General features: G+C 39.6%; 1 protein-coding gene across 1 annotated transcript in view; it reads left to right on the top strand.

The window, feature by feature from the left end:
* The window catches only part of ATP8B4 (ATPase phospholipid transporting 8B4 (putative)), a 174,110-nt gene that overhangs the window by 93,442 nt on the left and 61,942 nt on the right, over positions 1-18,726 (top strand). The window contains 3 exon segments of the mRNA XM_074964516.1: positions 4,107-4,179; positions 5,156-5,226; positions 9,431-9,513. Of these exon segments, the coding sequence (XP_074820617.1) occupies positions 4,107-4,179; positions 5,156-5,226; positions 9,431-9,513 (227 nt within the window).

The following is an 18,726-nucleotide window of genomic DNA, read 5'->3' as shown; positions in this document are numbered from 1 at the left end:
CTGAAGAGCCGCATGTGGCTCCAGAGCCACAGGTTGGCCACCCCTGGTCTATGCGGTTTAGGTTTCCAGCTCCCATTGGCATTCAGTGGGAGCTGGGTAACTAACCCCCTTAACCCTTTTGAAACTCCCACCCTAAATGTTCTGTCTCTTCTCCCTTTCCAACTAGTGCAGCTTAATATTTTTTCTGATGTGGTAAGTGAGCTAATCAAAATGTCCAAGACAATGTAGGTTCAAAATGGTATCTGCTGTTCAGTACACAGTTTTCATATGTTGTCCGGAGGATTTTTTTTCTACACACATTCTGCCTACGTAACTGTAAAATGGATCAACTCTTTTGGAACTGTCAGCCTTCAATTGCATACGCATTTAAAGTATAGCACAACAGCATATTGCAGTGATCCAACAGGGCAGAGTGATGGCTTTTGGTGTGGTTGGGTATGTAAGTTAATTTTTAAAATTACTGTTTGGACTAAATTTATGGCCTCTGCATAAAGTGGGAGCTGGGTAACTAACCCCCTTAACCCTTTTGAAACTCCCACCCTAAATGTTCTGTCTCTTCTCCCTTTCCAACTAGTGCAGCTTAATATTTTTTCTGATGTGGTAAGTGAGCTAATCAAAATGTCCAAGACAATGTAGGTTCAAAATGGTATCTGCTGTTCAGTACACAGTTTTCATATGTTGTCCGGAGGATTTTTTTTCTACACACATTCTGCCTACGTAACTGTAAAATGGATCAACTCTTTTGGAACTGTCAGCCTTCAATTGCATACGCATTTAAAGTATAGCACAACAGCATATTGCAGTGATCCAACAGGGCAGAGTGATGGCTTTTGGTGTGGTTGGGTATGTAAGTTAATTTTTAAAATTACTGTTTGGACTAAATTTATGGCCTCTGCATAAAGCCAGAGTGATCTGTCTTTGTGAGTGAAATGTGTGGAGTTTCTTGATTTAAAATTATACATAATATATACTGCTTTATTAAATATTAATTGGAGATGCATGAAGTCACCAAATACACTGAGGTATAAAATGTACCATTTTTGGAGAGGGGAATTAACACTCTAATCTGGGCCAAGATGCAGGGCTACAGTAGGGCCTTTGGACGGCTCTTCTCCATTGTTCGCACACTCTGTTAGAGTTACTGGATCTACAGAGTTGGATTTCTCACTGCCTCACTTTAATTCTCCATTCCACCTTCCATGTCGACCTATGTGGAGCCAGTAGAGACTGCTTTCAGGGAAGACTAATTAGGGTACATCTACACTGTATTTTAAAACCTGTGGCAGCAAGTCTCAGAGCCTGGATCTACAGATTCAGGCTCCCAGGGCTTGCACTACACTGCTAAAAACAGCTGTGTAGATGTTTGGACTCAGACTGTGAAGCCAGGGGTGGAGGGTGCCTATGGTTTGCTTTTGCAGACATACCATGAGGCTTGTGGAGGGTGGTGTGCAGGTCCTGTGCACCCCCTGTAAATATCTAGTCAACTAAAGGAGCTTTGAAGGAATAAGTTCTATTTCCTATGTAAATAAGTCACAGTTAATGAGGCATTTGTTTGTATTATGTATTTACTGAAAGGTTTGGACTGGTCCTCCCGTAAATATGGAGTATTTTGTAAAAACCTTCCAGAAAAAAAGTTCAGTTAAAAACACACCCAAGAAATCCCCAAGCATGAACATCCCTTTGGGATGTTTTACTGTTTAAAAATCATATTTAAATAACATAGTTGCAGTGCTGTTAAAAGCCAAAAAAAATCATGATTGAGCCTGAGGCTGCCCCTTATTTCAGGATGATGTGAGCTCCCCCCATTATCTCTCCAGAACAGAATGATTTTAGGGCAAAGCATGAGCCATAGCTTTGGATTTTCTGACTTTTTCAATATGTGCCAGAGGCTAATATTAATATTAGTAAGTGGGTTTGCTTCGTGGTTTTCCTGGATTCCTTTTGAATCCTTAGCCCTCAAATGTCATGATGACTTGTCCCTCTGCTGGGGGAGGACTGGCTGCAGTTCTGAGTTGCCTGTCAGAGATCACTTGAAGAGCAAGGTTATGCTTTATCTCTGAGCTGAGCACTAACTCTCCAGCTCTTTCAGCTCTTGCTGGGATTAACATTCTTTAAACAGATTTTATAATGACTAGATTAACAACAGATTACTAATGTCAATTAGAGATGGGCCCAAACTATGACATTTGCCTCTAGTTTGGGATACAAGTTATCATGAAACTCGGGTGTAAGGATCTAGGGTCCCATTTTGACTATAAATGATGACTAAAACGTCTATCTCTATCAATTAAATTTGCCCTCAAGTTTTGTCCTACAAATTACCATGAGAAACAATATTGCAAATAAATTACATTCCCTACAACTATTTCCTTTAAAGATTATCCAAATACATAAGTGCACCTGAAAAACGAAATAAAACTAAGTTAAATGTGCTGCAACTAACATACATTTCCCCACTTAAGATAAAGTACAGAAGAGAAGAGGGCTGGAAAACGGGTGAATTCTGGCTCTAGATGAAAATGCTGCAATTGAAAACTTTCCAGAACAACATGTACTTGGATCAGTATTAAAGAGAAGTTCTTCGAATATCTAAGCCAAATGACCTAGCATGCTGATAGTGCAGGGCATATTTCACAGTTGTATAAATATTTAAACTGTTTTCCAGCCTATAACACAAGTAAATTAGATTTTTTTTTTTTAGCTAAAAATAAAACCAACCTTTATGACTACCTTGTAGTAACCCATCTTTATTCTGAACTTGACTGGAATCGGTCAGTACTGTTATATTATCACTGCAGAGAAGTACTTTATTAATGCTTCATTGCAAGAGGACATAAGCTCTCTGACATGGCAGTGAATTTTATACAAAAACATCTGAAAGTTACACTGATGCACATGGTCTGCTTTCCCTCTGGCTCTCTACAGTTTTGGGGAATCCTTGCAAAAATGTCAATAGGGCCCCATTTATTTCTGCCCTTCCAATTCAAGGCAATATCTAATAATTGCAGAGCCTTTGCTGCATTATAATTAAGGCCCTATCAAATTAATGGCTATGAAAAACAAACCATGAACTGTGAAATCTGGTCTCCCCTGTGAAATCTGGTCTTTTGTGAACTTTTACCCTATACTATACAGATTTCATGGGAAAGAATAGTGTTTCCCAAACTGGGGGTCCCAGATCAAAAGAGGATGGGGGGGTTCACAGTGTTATTGTAGGGGGTCGTGGTATTGCCACCGTTACTTCTGCGCTGCCTTCAGAGCTGGGTGACCGGAGAGTGGAGGCTGCTGGCCAGGCACCCAACTCTAAAGGCAGCGCCCCACCAGCAGCAACGCAGAAGTAAGAGTGGCAAGACCATACTGTGCGACACTTACTTCTGCACTGCTGCCTTCAGAGTTGAGTCAGGACCCCTACAGTTAACAACACTGTGAAATTTCAGATTTAAATATCTGAAATAATGCAGTTTATGATTTTTAAAATCCTATGACCATGAAATTGATCAAAATGGACCGTGAATTTGGTAGGGCCCTAATTATAATGCATTTGAATTAGCCAGTGGAAACATGGAAGAATTTTTCAGATGTTAGCAACAATGAATACTTGTTGAAGCAAGCTTGAAAATAGCGTGATATTTCATTTTTCTTCTGTTTTCTTTGTTCTCATTGTTTTCTTTCCTTTCCTTTTCCCGTGTCTTATCTCATGCATCTAAATCTTCCTCCACACTTTGCTGCCTCATGTTTTCGTTTCCCTTCTCTATCTCTGTTTTATGCTCTCCAGGAATACGTGCAATGATTATGACAAAGATCCTTCTAGTATACAGGAATCTGGTAGGGATCTTACTGAATAAAGTCTATACTAATGTTATCACCAACAGAAATCATTTTAAAATGGATAGTAGTCAGTAGTTTGTCATACAGATCTTTTGTTAATAATGGAACATAGTGTTTATTTTGAGTAAGGCACCCTGAGCATTGATTTTGTAGTGTAATAGTGCATATTTAATACCTTGTAAATGACCGTAAGACTACAAGGGTAAATTACTATCTCTAACTAAATATATTTCTAGAAAAAAATAAGTGTGTATGTGTGTGCGTTTTATCTTTCATAGATTACAGAATGAAAAATGGATGAATGTAAGACCCGGTGACGTCATTAAACTGGAGAATAATACATTTGTAGCTGTAAGTAGTTCAGATATTTTCTTCCATAATACAGGTCACAGAGAAATCAAATAGTAACAAATATTTGCCTCTCTCTATCTTTCTGTGTGTATTGTGTGGCTGTTGCCCCTTGTTTCCCACATATATTCCCACAAGTTCCTTTGGAACTTACTTTGACTCTATATCACTGAAAATACTTTTCTCAGAAGAACGGTATTGTAATCAAACACAAATATACATCTGAGTAATGTTTAAAGTTTTATTTACATGTATAGAAAACCACTTTTCACTTACTCCTTTTTGCCTGTGTAAAATAAGGGCCTAAAAGGGTATTTACAGCTCATCCTGTCAAGGTCTATTATATTATAAATTCTCCTTCAAAAATACTGTGATCTGTCAAGTAAAAGTGGGCACACTTTATGATGTGAAGTATTGGCATCACTAACACAGCAATGAATTTTTTTAATCCTATCTGGTAGTGAAGGCACTATGCATGCACGGTATGCTGAATTCCTGTACCCAAAATCCTGCAGGAATTTTTCATTTCGAAACCTTAATGTTCATGAATGGGAATTATTTTAAATAAAGACTCAATCTTACAAATTTTAGATCAGATTATCATCTGATTTCAATGGAAGTACGCTGATTTACACTGTCTAAAGATCTGGACCTTATGTAAAAATATCAATTAATCCACCTCATGGATTTATTGAAGTCATTGGAGCTATGCCAATTTACACCAGGTGAGGATCTGGTCCATAAAGTCTGTATGTATGTATGTTTTCTCTGTTTGGTAATTTAGGGAAAAAATTAAAATTTGTTTCAGACATTGAGAATTTTAAAGACGTATTTGTGCTATATATCTAGAGAAGAAAAATTACAGAGAACATGGTGGTGTATCTTGGAACTTTTTTGTATCTTATATGAGCCTTTTCTCAATCCTTTTACAGCTTTTCAAGATGATATAATATATTTAACATCACTTCTTTTGTTACAGGCTGATGTATTACTTCTATCTAGTAGTGAACCACATGGTCTCTGTTACATTGAAACAGCTGAGCTTGATGGGTAAGTTTTAATCCATTAGAGTAGTTAATAGAATACATTTTAAAATATATTATTTGTGTGTGTGTGGCATGTGGACACCAGCTATTTATCACAGATATATTTTATTCCTAATGTTCTTTAAGTGGCCTCTACATAGTCCCACCCTGGGGATGTGTTGGTGGTGCAGCTCTGACAGTGTTACAATTAATAACAGTGAAGTTGGAACACTTTTGCACCCCCTCCTACCCATCCTCTTGCTATTCCTGCATGTTATGAGAGCAAGGTTATAAATGGAGGGTATGACGCTCCAGTTTCTTCTGTTCCTTCCCATTGTGGTTGCAGAGACTGGATCCTCCCTGGATCCACTTCTTCAATCAACAAGTGCCATTGGCTAGTTTTAGTTCTTGGTTAGTTCTGGAGTGAGTTTAGTCCTTTATTTTGTATTACTTTATTTGAAATTCTTTCTTCTACTTTTATTTATTAAGGCTCCTCTAGGTTCTTCACCCCAATGCAGTCTCATGGATCCTATGGTGGTTCCGAAACGAAAGTGGCTTGGATTTCATCCTTCCATCTTTCCTACATCTGATTGCCCAGAGTTGGGAAAGATGGAAGGTATCTACCATGCTTAGGAAAAGGACACTTTCCTTCTTGGTGCGTAATATGTAGAACCTTTACTCCCAAGAATCTCTATAAAGAGCACCAAAACCAATCCCATGCCCTTCCATAGCAGAATGCCCTGGTGGCTAAACCCTCTGGTGTCAGTCATTTCAGTTCTGTGAATAAAGATAAGCCTGCATCAGCCCCAGTTGCCTCGGAAACTAAGATACTAGTGATATCTTTGATATTCCTTAAATATTTTGCCATTGTTAAAATCTGCAGAGCTGCAGCTTGGATCTGTATGTACACATTCACTGAACATTACTCCCTTGATTTAGCATCCAGGTGTTAGCCGATGGCCAGGGATGTTTGGTGAGGTGCCAGCTATGCCCGTTTATACCATCCGTGACTTTAACCGCTAGGACGCACTGTCCCTTCGCGGCAGGCAGCCCGGGCTAGGCTGACGGATGCCCCAAGGTCCTAACCACCCGTGACTTTAACTGCTAGAGCTCAGAGCTCCTTCGCAGCGGGCAGTCAACACTGACTGACAGGTGCCCCAATGGCAGCACTAAGAGCCTCTCCACACCCGTGACTTTAACTGCTAGAGCTCAGAGCTCCTTCGCAGCGGGCAGTCAGGATTGACTGACAGGTGCCCCAAGAGTTTGCCCCGTGGAGGCGGCACAACTCAACGCTAGGCTCTTAGTACTCTCACCTAATGGCCAGGCTTTATAGCCAAAACGGCTGAGGTTCTTTAATTGTGTTGGCTGCTTCACAGTAAACCAGAGAAACAAGTCAGGCTTATGCACAAATGGTTACCAAAATTTATTAAACAAGATTCTAATCATGTGGTTACAAAATTGCTAGTGCCTACTTATTTAAATGTAGAGATGTTACACACACAAACAAGTTACAAAACTGAAGCTACAATCCCAAAGAAAGAAAACAAAGTATAGAGCTCTATTTCAAAATATGTGTACACTAAAGATAGGAGATCAGGTGTGGGTGCTTCTTACCCTCCTTGCATCTCTCGATTCCAGCGGTGCCAAGCCAGGATCGGTCACTCAATTCCGCGGAAAGACGAATAAGGGACAAGGCTTAGGGACCCTCTTAGCTGCAGAAGCCTTGGGAGGCTGTCACTTATCTGACCAGCAGATAGATAGTGAAAAGCACTCAAAAATCATGGTGCTGTAGGTCCCATACTTATACCTCTGTACTCCTTTATTCTCTTTCTCCTTTCTCTGCTAAATTGGGGCTGGTCTGTCGGGGTGACGCCAGCTCTCGCAAGAGTAGTTCACACTTGCAAGGGAGAAACAATAAGTTTCGACTACTGGACACTTCTTTTATCAGGGTAAATATTTTCCCACCTAGGATGTTGGTGTGTGTGCATCATGCTGTTTTAGTAGGGGCTAAGAGCCATGTCTGTCACAGCGCCTCTGCCTGCTGTGAGCCCAATTGTTGTATACGTTCCCAGAGGCACATTGTAGCAGCACACCTGTGCTTCTCACAGCTTCAAAGGCTGTGCTGGAGTGCCCTGGTGTTTTGGCTCCCGTGTGTTTCCAGCAATGCTGGTCTGGGGGCGGGGCTGGCTGTCTGGCTACACCAGGTCTGAACTGAAGTTTTGTAGAGTAGTACTTCAATCATTGTTTAATTAAGACTCCACGTCCCACCTTCCTTATTTCACAGTCCTGCTTATGAGATTATCCCAAGAATGGAAGTGTGTAGAGACCACTCGAAGTATGACTCACCTCTAACCAGTTTTTTTATATGAACTCCGCACATTCACAATCCCCGTCCGTCTTGACCTCTTCCCCAGAGACCTTATTACAGCCATGGGCCTGAGGAGTCATTGGAAGGAGCCGAAGTGGATGGAGCAGCATGCCACTGATTTATAGCCTCTCTGCATTGAGGAACAGTGAAGGGAGGGGTAGGAGGGGTGTGAGAGAGCTCCCGTGGCACTGCTGTGGAGCATTGCACCATCAGAGCTGCACTGCTGGCACATCCCAAGGGTGGGAATGTGTAAAGTCTGTCTCAGAGAACTCCAGTTACAGGTGAACAGTGTGTGAATGGTGTACTTGTCAAATGCAGTAACAGTTTTAATTACATTCATGTGAAGATCATCACAGAGTTCAGGGCTCATGTCTTTGGTGCTTATACAGCACCTACTGCAATGTGGGTCCTATTAGAAACCAATAACAAATAATAATTAGGGAAGTCACATTTTTCTTTCTGCTCATTGGTGCCATATACTCAGATACCATGGTGATAAATGACAGTGTAAGAACCTAAATAGTCTGATGTGAATGATAGTTCATATAGATAAATAGTCTTACACAAGACCAAAACATGTAATGAAATATAAAACTGAATAACAGATAGAAAATCACATAAAATCATCATCATAAAACCAAAGTAAAAAAACCTACTCTAACAAACTCATTTATAGCATATCTAACTATATGAACCTTTCATACTGAGTTTCTGAATACCAAGAGATAGTGCTGGGAGTAGTTTCCTGAACCACACATATCCAAGTCAGACTTCACCTCTTTAAAAGAATTAATATTCTCACTTGAAGAAAGTAATATATATTTTTTTCCAGGAGTGAATGACTGACATCATTGGTTTAGATACTGGTAAATTTGTAGATATTGTACTACTTTAGCATGGACATAGCTTAAGCTGCACTAAAATTTAGGCATTAATTTGTTTGGATTTTATTATTGTTAAGTATTCCAATATCTGTTCCAACAACCATATGCAGGTGTGTTCACTTAGGAAACATTGAACTTCCTTCTAGAAAAGTATGTGATCTTTAACATTAGTTTTTCCTGCCTTAAAGCGCAGCAGTTGAGGACATATCCAAAGTTCTAGACCCCTTTATTTGGAATATCTAAGACTCTGAGAAAGGCCTCTGCCAGGGTATCCCATTTTCCCTATTTTCTAGGGGAGATTAGTTCAGTGGATAGTCGGTGGCCGCTGCAATTGCTCAGCAGTCCTGGAAATCAGGCCACTTCTTTAGGTGCCTAGCTTTAGGCATTGAAGTTTGGAAAATGTTGGTCCCTGTAAGTAAATTAATATTTAGTCATAAAGGGAGCTCTCTCATACCCACCTCCTAGGAAAGGGTGACTCCAATTCCCCTTTTTCCCAGTTCAATTTCAGCTACTGTAAAATTAGGGTTTATTACATTTTCATTAAAACCTTTTTTCATAGCTCAAATATCAGTCTTTGCCATGGTGTTAATCTCTTTCAACTGCAACTGCTCTGCCATTCCTATTGCAGTTAGTAATTTGTGCATGATGACCGGATGGGCTCTGACTAAATCATATTTATTATGTCCTCTGTTCAAAGAAGCAAAACAAATTGTAGTTATGCAGATGTGCATTCATTATGATGCCAGCACTTATTAAAACTGAAGCTCCTTCTCATGTTTTTGAATCGGTTACAAAAGTGTTCTTCCAGAATAACATTAGAAAGAGCTATCTGAATGGCATCTTTCTATAAATGTGCTGTCTTAGTCCACAAAGTTAGATTCTATGGTACTGAACATAGGTTCATGTGGGTGAGAGAAGGCAGGGCTAAGGGGTTATGGAAAGAGTCTTATATAAAGGTCATGTTATTAATTTTACAGTGAGACTAACCTAAAAGTACGTCAGGCTTTACCAGATACTTCAGAACTTGGAGCAGATATTAGAAGGCTTGCAGAATTTGATGGTAAGTGGTGATAAAAGTTAATTTGCTGAAACCAAAGTTTTTATTTTTGCGTTTTGTTGTTGTTTTGTACTTGGAGGAGAGAGGTAAATGACTCCAAACATTAAACGCCAAGTTCTCATTCTTTCACTATCAAGATTAAGGATGTTGTTTACCAATATGACTCTCAGATTCTAAATCATTGTCTTATTTTTGGGTATGTCTTAATGGGCAAAAAGGGTGGGTTATTCAATCAAGTTAGCTTAGTAATAAGTTAATATGATTAAAAAGATGTTAAAAAGTTAAGATGTAAACTAACACATTTGAAGCCATGTTATCTGGCTGTGTTGTAGCTTGGGGCGTGGGGATGAGTTAACTTGATTAGCTTAACATTATTACATAAGAACATAAAAGTGGCCATACTGGAGTCAGACCAAAGGCCCATCTAGCCCAGTATCCTGTCTTCTGACAATGGCCAATGCCAGGTGCTCCAGAGGGAATGAACAGAACAGGTAACCTTCAAGTGATCCATCCCCCTGTTGCCCATTCCCAGTCACTAGGGACACCATCCCTGCCCATCGTGGCTTATAGTCATTGATGGACCTATCCTCTATGAACTTATCTAGTTCTTTTTTGATTTAAAAAAACAAATTAGTTTTGCCCATCAAGACACGGCCATAGTGAAGTTTAGCAGATGTAAAACCTATATCCTAACCCCACAATTTATATATTGAATCTTCATTCTGTTTTCACTTTCCATTACTTTGCTCACTGTTGCCTGTCCTTTGACACCTATGTAACTCCATGGCTACACCTACATTGGCAACTGCACACAGGTCCAAGCAAATGGTTGTGCCAGAGCTCCCGCCTCCACCAACCACATCTAAACTCCAGAAGCACAGGTTTCAGGGTGTGTACAGGGCAAGAACATTAGCAAGCCTAAGGGGCATGGATGTGAACATGCTTCAGGCTGTGGCATAGCCCTGTACCTGTGTCAGTTGGTAGTGTGGACAAGGATAAGGTGCATGTCCCAGGTATTGAGTTCAGTAGTCCTCCAACCCTGTTCCCACAACACTCTGAACCCTTTCCTGCCTGACCCTTACCCAGAAATGTAAAGGTCCCTGTCCCTGCTGTTCTCACCCATAGTAGCAAGCTGTGCTGACTACTTCACAAATTTTCTGCTGGACTCTTTTCACCAGCACACATAAACAAGGAACATACTCTGAGGGCAGTTGTCTATCAGCTCTGTGTCAGCCAAGCATACACAGGCCTTGATAAATGTGTGGCTGGAGTTCACTGTCCTCCAGTACCAGGAATTCACAACTGTACCAGGAAGTTTCAGAAAGTCTGGCATGGGTGGGTGTTCACTGTACTATACTGTGTATAGGCAGGTTCAGAACATATATTCATGTTGAGCACAGCATATTTGGACACCTGATGTGGGTATGGGGTACATGGATAAGCATACATATGGCTCTGTACAGGTATCCAGTCGCCAGAATAGATGTAGCCCATGAATCTTCCTCTGAAAACTCTGAGGAGCAATAGGAACCAGACAGTGTTCTCCAGAGGCCTGAAAAAAAATGAGAACACTCCTTTCAACATTCACCATCCTGAGAATGAGAGACCCTTAGTCTCACGAGTGCAGTTTGGAAGAGTCATTCTTGATTGCCATCTAACCCGCAGGGTTTTGCTGTTCCTTGAGCATGTTTTAATTGTTCCTTTCCCTCGTATCTCTTTTCTCTTCTCTTGTTGCTCCTTTGAATAAAAGCATGAATAACAGCATCTTCAAAGTTCAGTTAAACTGCAGCCATATTTATATTTTGGAATGTCTCAAAAGCCCAGTTTACAATTTTTATATTGTTTATTATATGCTTATTATATTTGAAACATCTTTCTGGATTCTATTAATACATTTGGTAACCTTTTGTAATAGAAATACTTATTACAACTAGTATTTACTGTTCAAAAATTGACTTCTTCCAGATTCAGAAGGATTTAGGTTATTTAGCAAGGACATTTTTAATGGTTATGTCATGTGATATTTTGGTTTGGCCAAAACAAATGACATTTTTTTCCCCACAAAATGCCTTAAAAAAGTTATTAAAATAAATAGTATATGAAGCCAGCAAATTTTGTTTAAAATACTTACTGAAGTATTTATGGGGCCAGTTTTCCACTAACAATGTAATCATAGATGAACCTCAAAATGTCTGGAGGTAATATATAGTTGAGATAAGCATCCAAAAGTACACTGCACATCTCAACTTCTTCATATTATTTTAGTCTAAAAATCATAGCAAAATATTTTGAGAACAAGTCTTCTCGTGAACAACTTTCTGGTTCAATGGAGTATAACAACAATACTTTTTTGCATTGTGCTAGTACTTCAGTTTCTGGTCCTCAGTGAAAATGAAAAGTACAGAGGTACATCAGAGTGACGAAGGGCGAGGACAGGTGTGATTATAATATCATCTATTTCTGCTACATTCAGGGTGTAACTTTTGGTAGCACTCACTTGTAATTTAATTAAAAGCAAATGTCCTGACATATAGAGCAAAAATTTAGACTTTAATAGCATAATTGTAAGATAATGAAAAATGACAACAGTCAGTTGCAGGTACAGTTCTACATTGTATCTTCTTTACCTGGGATTATACCATTTATTCAGGTATAATCCATTCCCCTGGTTGGGAGCCCTCCTGCTTGACACAAGCATATCGTTCCAATGCTAGTCTCCAAGTTTTAAGAAAGGTTCATATCTTAAACTGCTGAAGCCAACTGAGGACAGAATACAACCCCTGTTGTTCCATTTTCCAACTTCTTAAGAGTTTCCTCAGTTCATGTATAGCTTTTGAAGCAAACATTTGACCTTGTCAAGAATTTTCTAGTTTATTCACCAAAACATGGATGCTTTTAACCTTGAAGTGTGAACAGGAGAATCTCGGTCGGTAATTCTGATTGACTGTCAATCTCAAATTCTCTTTGTAGTTTTGTTGCTCAGTTTCCAGTCTGTTTTTTACACCCTATTATTGTCCAGAAATTACATTCACTTAAATTACTGGTACATATATTTTAAAGCGGACAGGGATAAAGAACTGAAATAGAAACTAGTTCAGGATAACCATACAAAATGTTACTTCACAAACGTAATACACTTAAACTTCCCAAAGATTACACATGTTCATTAAAACAAAACATAACTATTCTACATCAGCATCTAGTAATGTTTCACATTCAGATTGAATTGACAAAGCCACACATGGATCTCCATGTGTCTGAGGGTGAGAGGGAAAGGGATGGTAGTTTGGCTTCCTTTGAAGCACTGGTCCTCCTTTTTAAATGAAATTCTACAAAGGAGTCTCCACAAGGACCAGGACTGAGCCAGAGCATGGATGAATTTTTCTGTAGAGCCTATTCCACACTGGAATTTCTTTTGGCTATTTTCGCAGGGTTAGCAGCAAGAGAGGAGAGCCAAGCTACCAAGGAGCTGGGTGGGAAATCATAAGGATGCTGCTTATGGTGGATTTATATGTGGGCAGACCTGGTTTCCAGTGGATCTCTCAGATCCACAAATTTTGGCCTCAATGTGTTCTGTTTGTGGTGGGGAGAGGGCACAAACTTCAAATCCCTGAAAGTACAATCTGGTAAAAACTCCACAAAGGTGTTTCTCTACTTCCTACTTTCCTGTTGGCCTTGGGGGGCTGTCTGGCTCTTTATTATTTGTATTTAAAACTAACATTAATGCAGTGTTGATTTTGTGAAATTGAGCACTCCTTATTGCAGGATTAACTCACCTGTATTGACTAAACTGTATATTTTATTATAGAGATTATGTAGCAAAAATAAAAGTACAGAAAGAAAATTTGAACATGAAGGGACAAAAGTGCCCATGTTAAACCTTCATAGTTTTATAAACCTTCTGAAATTTCTTCTTCTTCACAGAGGACTATAAAAAAGCCACATTCAAAGTTCCTTGCTTCAGTCATTTTTGAGGAATGCAACCACAGAAATTAAAATTGGGTGGGCCTTCCCATCTCCCCCCGCTAAAAAATATGGTTGAACTGATTTTATTCAAATTTAATTAAAAAATCACCTTTGTATTGAGAACAAAGCATGAAAAATTTAATGACCAACTGGAAAGGCGTGGCTGCATCTCAAACGTAACCATCTCAAATGCACCCATAGAGTTCACTGTAAGCTTTACAAACACTTAAGGGAACAGGGGTTCCTTTGCAAGAGGCTTACAGTCTAACTCACACAAAAGAGATGGAAAATCGGATACAATAGTGGATACAGATGATGCCAGAGTGCAGATTAATGTTCTTGATTAAAAAGAAGCAGGTTTACAGAGGGATAGGAAGGAACAAATGATAGGCTGTTGCACACATAAAGGATTCTACCAAAAAGCACATGCGGTTTGTGAAGGAGATAAAAGGAACTCTGAGGACAGAGAGCTGGATGGAAAGTAGGACATGTCAGGGGTGCAGAGCCTTGAAAGTGAGGACGAGAAACTTCAACTTGATGCAGTACAAGAAAGTGAGCTGTTTAAAGGAACTGAAGAGGAAGAGTTGATTTATGGCTGCAGTTTTGGACAGACAGAAAAGAGGAGTTGGCAAGTAGTGATTCCAAATTGGAGGTTCCAGTTGTGGAAGCAAGCGATGAGCAAATAATGGGTGAAAGATGTAGTAGCAGGAACAAAAGGTCAAGGGTGAAATTTTAAATATCTAAATTGATTAACTCTTATGATTTATGCTTCATTTGGAGGGTGATGATGATTTAATACACCAGTTTGACTATTTCCTTTATTATGAATCTAAGAGCTTGATTGAAAATCCACTGAAATTAGTGAAAGACTCCAGTGTGGATTACAGAAATACTGACACTCAATCAGTGGACAATAATCTTCTATATTATGATTTTCACGGTAGCAAATGAAAATTTTACAACTTGTTGTTATGTCACTGTACTGGGATCTTTACTGTTTGAATTCATGTTTTTATTATAATTTTATTTTTATATTTTAGTCAAAGTTGTTTGACGTAATCTGGAATGAATTTCAGGAAAATATGTCCTTAGTGTCTTGAAAAAGGTTTTTTAGGGCTTTGTTTAGACTTTATATGGAATTTATTGCTAAACTCATGCATGATTCCACTAACAAAGTTTCATGGGAATCATTTTAGATGATTTCTATTAGTCCCCAAATCTGCGTTAAGGCTTGGTTTGGTAGGTTTTGCTAAATATAGGGAATATAGATGACAGTAGAAAGGCTCTCTGCTGTAATGGTGTATTTAACAGTTTTCAGTAACAATGAAAATGTGAGTTCAGTGACTTGAATAAATCTAATTCTTTGGATTGCAAACTGCTCTTGAGCCAATAAAAGAAGGGGTACATTTTTGTCTAAATAATTTATACAATTGGTAAACTCATATAAATGGTTCTAACACTGAATAAATATTTACATTGAGCCAGCATTCTTTTTTTTTTTAGTTTCTTATTAGAATTTTATGGGCATTGAAGAGATTTTCCAAGCAAAGAGAATCTAAAAATATACATCAGCTGCACATACTTCAGTCTGATTTCTTGAAGTAACTACAGTATAGGCCTTTTCCCATTTAATGCTGTCTTTTTCATCTCCCTGATTTTTGACTGCTGTTGTGATCTGTTTTATGCAACTTATGACAAGTTTACATATTTTGCATGGCTGTTAATACTAAATTCTGTATCAGAGAAAGGTTTAGGAGTCCTTTAACAGGAAACATCCAATACCTTGTGGTCATTCTGACAGCATATCATGCAACTGAAAAAGAGAAAAATAAAACATTTATGTTTAGCAAATATCTATCCACATTTTATTACATCAGTTCTCATGATAGTATACAGGGCTTGAAATATATTTATGCTTATTTTAATTTAAAACAGTCCACAGAAGGAGAAACTGAAGGCAGTTCATGGGAATAACACTTTTTTGTTTATTAAAGACTAAGAATATCAGATAGAAAAGCTCACTATTAGTCCTTTGCTATATAATAGCAAAGGATTACACCTTGCAGCATCCCAGTGAAGTCCCCTGCTGTAGCCAGTAGACAAACTCCCTTCTGTAACTACTGCATTAAGCAATATTCAAGAAGTAAAGTTTGGAAGGTTCTGAAATAATTTGTTAAATTTTCTAAGCATAACTGATATTTAAAAAAAAGATTCTCCCAATAATAAAGGATAGCTGTTTCCATGTGCTCAAGTGGAAAGTGACTTTTATGAAAAGGCTCCTCTTTCATCATACTAAAGCACCAGCAGAATCAGTATCTCCTTGATGAGAAAAGCCGTCTCAGCTGGTTTTTTTTTAAAGATCTTCAGTTACCTTGTGGCCCACTGAATCCATTGGGATATTCTTTGATAGGATTAATTTGACAGGATTACCAGCCTAGTGGAATGGGGGGGAAGCAGTAGATGTGATATATCTTGATTTTAGTAAGGCTTTTGACACAGTGCTGCATGACATTCTCATAAGTAACCTAGGGAAATGAGGTCTAGATGAAATTACTATAAGGTGGCTGCACAACTGATTGAAAAACCATACTCAAAGAGTAGTTATCAGTGGTTTGCTGTCAAATTGGGGGGGGTGTATCTACTAGGGTTCCACAGGGGTCAGACCCACATATGGTACTATTCAGTATTTTCATTAATGACTCGGATAATAGAGTAGAGAGTATGCTTATAATCAGGGTTTCGTGTCTGTCACAGAGATCCCAGAAGTCACAGATTCTGTGACCTCCATGACTTCTGCAGCGGCCAATGTGGCTGACCCCAGGGCCTGCTCAGGTAGCCCCTGGGCTAGCCACACCGGCCACTGCTGCAGTGGCCCTGGGTCCAGCTGCACTGGCCACTGCTTGGGCAGCCCAAGGTAGCTGGCCCCAGTGACCGCCTGAGCAGTGGCTAGTGCAGCTGGCCCCAGGGACCGCCCGAGCAGTGGCCAGTGTGGCTAGCCCCGGGGACCGCCCAAGCAGTGGCTGGTGCGGCTGGCCTTGCGGACTGCTCATCGGCCCCCAGCAGCAGTCCCAGGGTAGCCAGAGTAGCCGCGATCGGTGCCCCCAGCAGCGGTTTCTAGGCAGCTAGAGGAGCTGTGATTGGCGGCCCCTCCAAGTGATCCTGGGGTGGCCAGAGCAGCTGCTGCTTGGCAGCCCCCGGCAGCTAGTTCTGTGGGCTCCGCCCCCCCAGCAGTGGCTCCCTGGGGCTTCCTTCCCAGCAGCCCTCCCCAAGATTTAGTCAGTGGTATTATAGAAAAAGTCATGGACATGTCACGGGCCATGAATTTTTGTGTATTGTATGTGACCCGTCTATGACTTTTACAAAAAATATCTGTGACTAAATCATAGCCTTACTTATAACATTTGCAGATAACACCAAGCTTGGAGTGGTTGCAAATGCTTTGGAGGATACTTTTAAAATTCAAAATTACCTTGACAAGTTGGAGAATTGGTCTGAATTCAACAAGATGAAATTTAAGCAAGACAAGTGCAAAGTACTTGACTTAGGAAGGAAATATCAAATGCACAACTACAAAATGGGGAATAACTGTCTAGGTGGTAGGACTGCTGAACAGGATGTGAGGGTTATGGTGGACCACAAACCGAATATGTGTTGTCAATGTGATGCAGCTGCAAAAAAAGGCTAATAACATTTTGGAGTGTATTAACAGGAGTGTTGTATGTAAGACGCAGGAAATAATTGTCCCGCTCCACTCAGCATTGGTGAGGCCCCAGCGTGATACTTGTGTCCAATTCTGGACACCACAATTTAGGAAGGATGTGAACAAGTTGGAAAGAATCCAGAGGAAAGCAACAAAAATGATAATAGGTTTAGAAAACCTGATTTATGAGGAAAGGTTGAAAAAACTGGGCATGTTTAGTCTTGAGAAAAGACGACCGAAGGGCTACCTGATAACAGTCTTTCTGTATATTAAGGGCTGTTAGAAAGAGGATAGTGATCTACTGTTCTCCATGTCCACTGAAGGGTAGAACAAGCAGTATTGGGCTTAATCTGCAGCAAGGGAGATTTAGGTTAGATATTAGGAAAAACTTTCTAACTATAACAGTAGTTAAGCTCTGGAATAGGCTTCCAAGGAAGGTCATGCAGTCCCCAGCATTGGACAAATTGGACAAACGCCTGTCAGTGATGGTCTAGATTTACTTGGTCCTGCCACTGCACAGGGGGCTGAACTTGATGATTTCTCGAGGTCCCTTCCAGTCCTGCCTTTCTATGATTCTATGTTGCTGGGCCACACGGGCAATTCCAAGATATATTAATAGACAGACATGGTATGCTAAGAAGTAGGCAATAGATTCTTTGCCTAGGCTTATAAACTATCAAGACTATTTACAAGATTGGCCTATGTGTTCAGATACCAATGTGGTGAGCACTGTATAAATAATTTGTACTAGATAGACTAAATGCTAAATAATCCTCAAAAAGCTTTATTCTTTTGAGATCCTGAAGCTCAGCGGTTTTCTGAAATGTACGAAAATGGGACTGAGACTCTTTGCTCTAAACATTGGGCTGGAAATCTTGCAAACAGCTTTGTAGCAAGATCTCCAGTAATTGACTGTTTTGGTTTGGCTGGAAAAAGCATGAAAACAGCTTTTCTTGTAATATATTGGAATTTCCACTTCACATACTAAAACAAATCGGGGACCAAAGAGCATACGCTGGATTTAATAGTGGAAGAAGTGGAGAAATATAATCTTCTGTGTTTCAGTTCTGAGAGGTCAATGGGAGACAACCTACTGAAAGTTATTACTTATAAATGGCCTAGCAGATTTGTTTTTTGTCTTTTTTACAATTTTTAAAACCTTTCTCTCTCAGGCAGGCAGTACAAGCATTATGCCAAGTTTCAGTCCACAGCAAATTCTTATGGTCAACTTCTAACCCTAGAAAGTAGAAAATATGAGTAAACTGTGACATAACTGTGGGACCAAGCCATTGTTATAAAGGTCATACCAAAGATGCTGTTTTTAAAGTAGAAACAAAGTCTATCAAAAAGGAAAAGAAATGGTGCATGAAGTAGGACAGCCCGGTGAGAGATCTTAAAATATGGGAGACAATAGCCAGTGTTTGTGTAACTCTGCAAATGAAAAGGCTCCTCCTTCCCCATAACTAAATACACAAATTTGGTTAGTTTGGGTGAAGACAAATGTGCATGAGGTTTCATAATAGCAAATTTCTGCACAGCATGTTAAGCTA

This window comes from Natator depressus, chromosome 10 (assembly GCF_965152275.1).
Source record: "Natator depressus isolate rNatDep1 chromosome 10, rNatDep2.hap1, whole genome shotgun sequence".
In the NCBI taxonomy this organism is placed as follows: Eukaryota; Metazoa; Chordata; order Testudines; family Cheloniidae; genus Natator; species Natator depressus.
The sequence above is the reverse complement of the archived record's forward strand: the minus strand, read 5'-3'. Positions and strand labels throughout refer to the sequence as shown.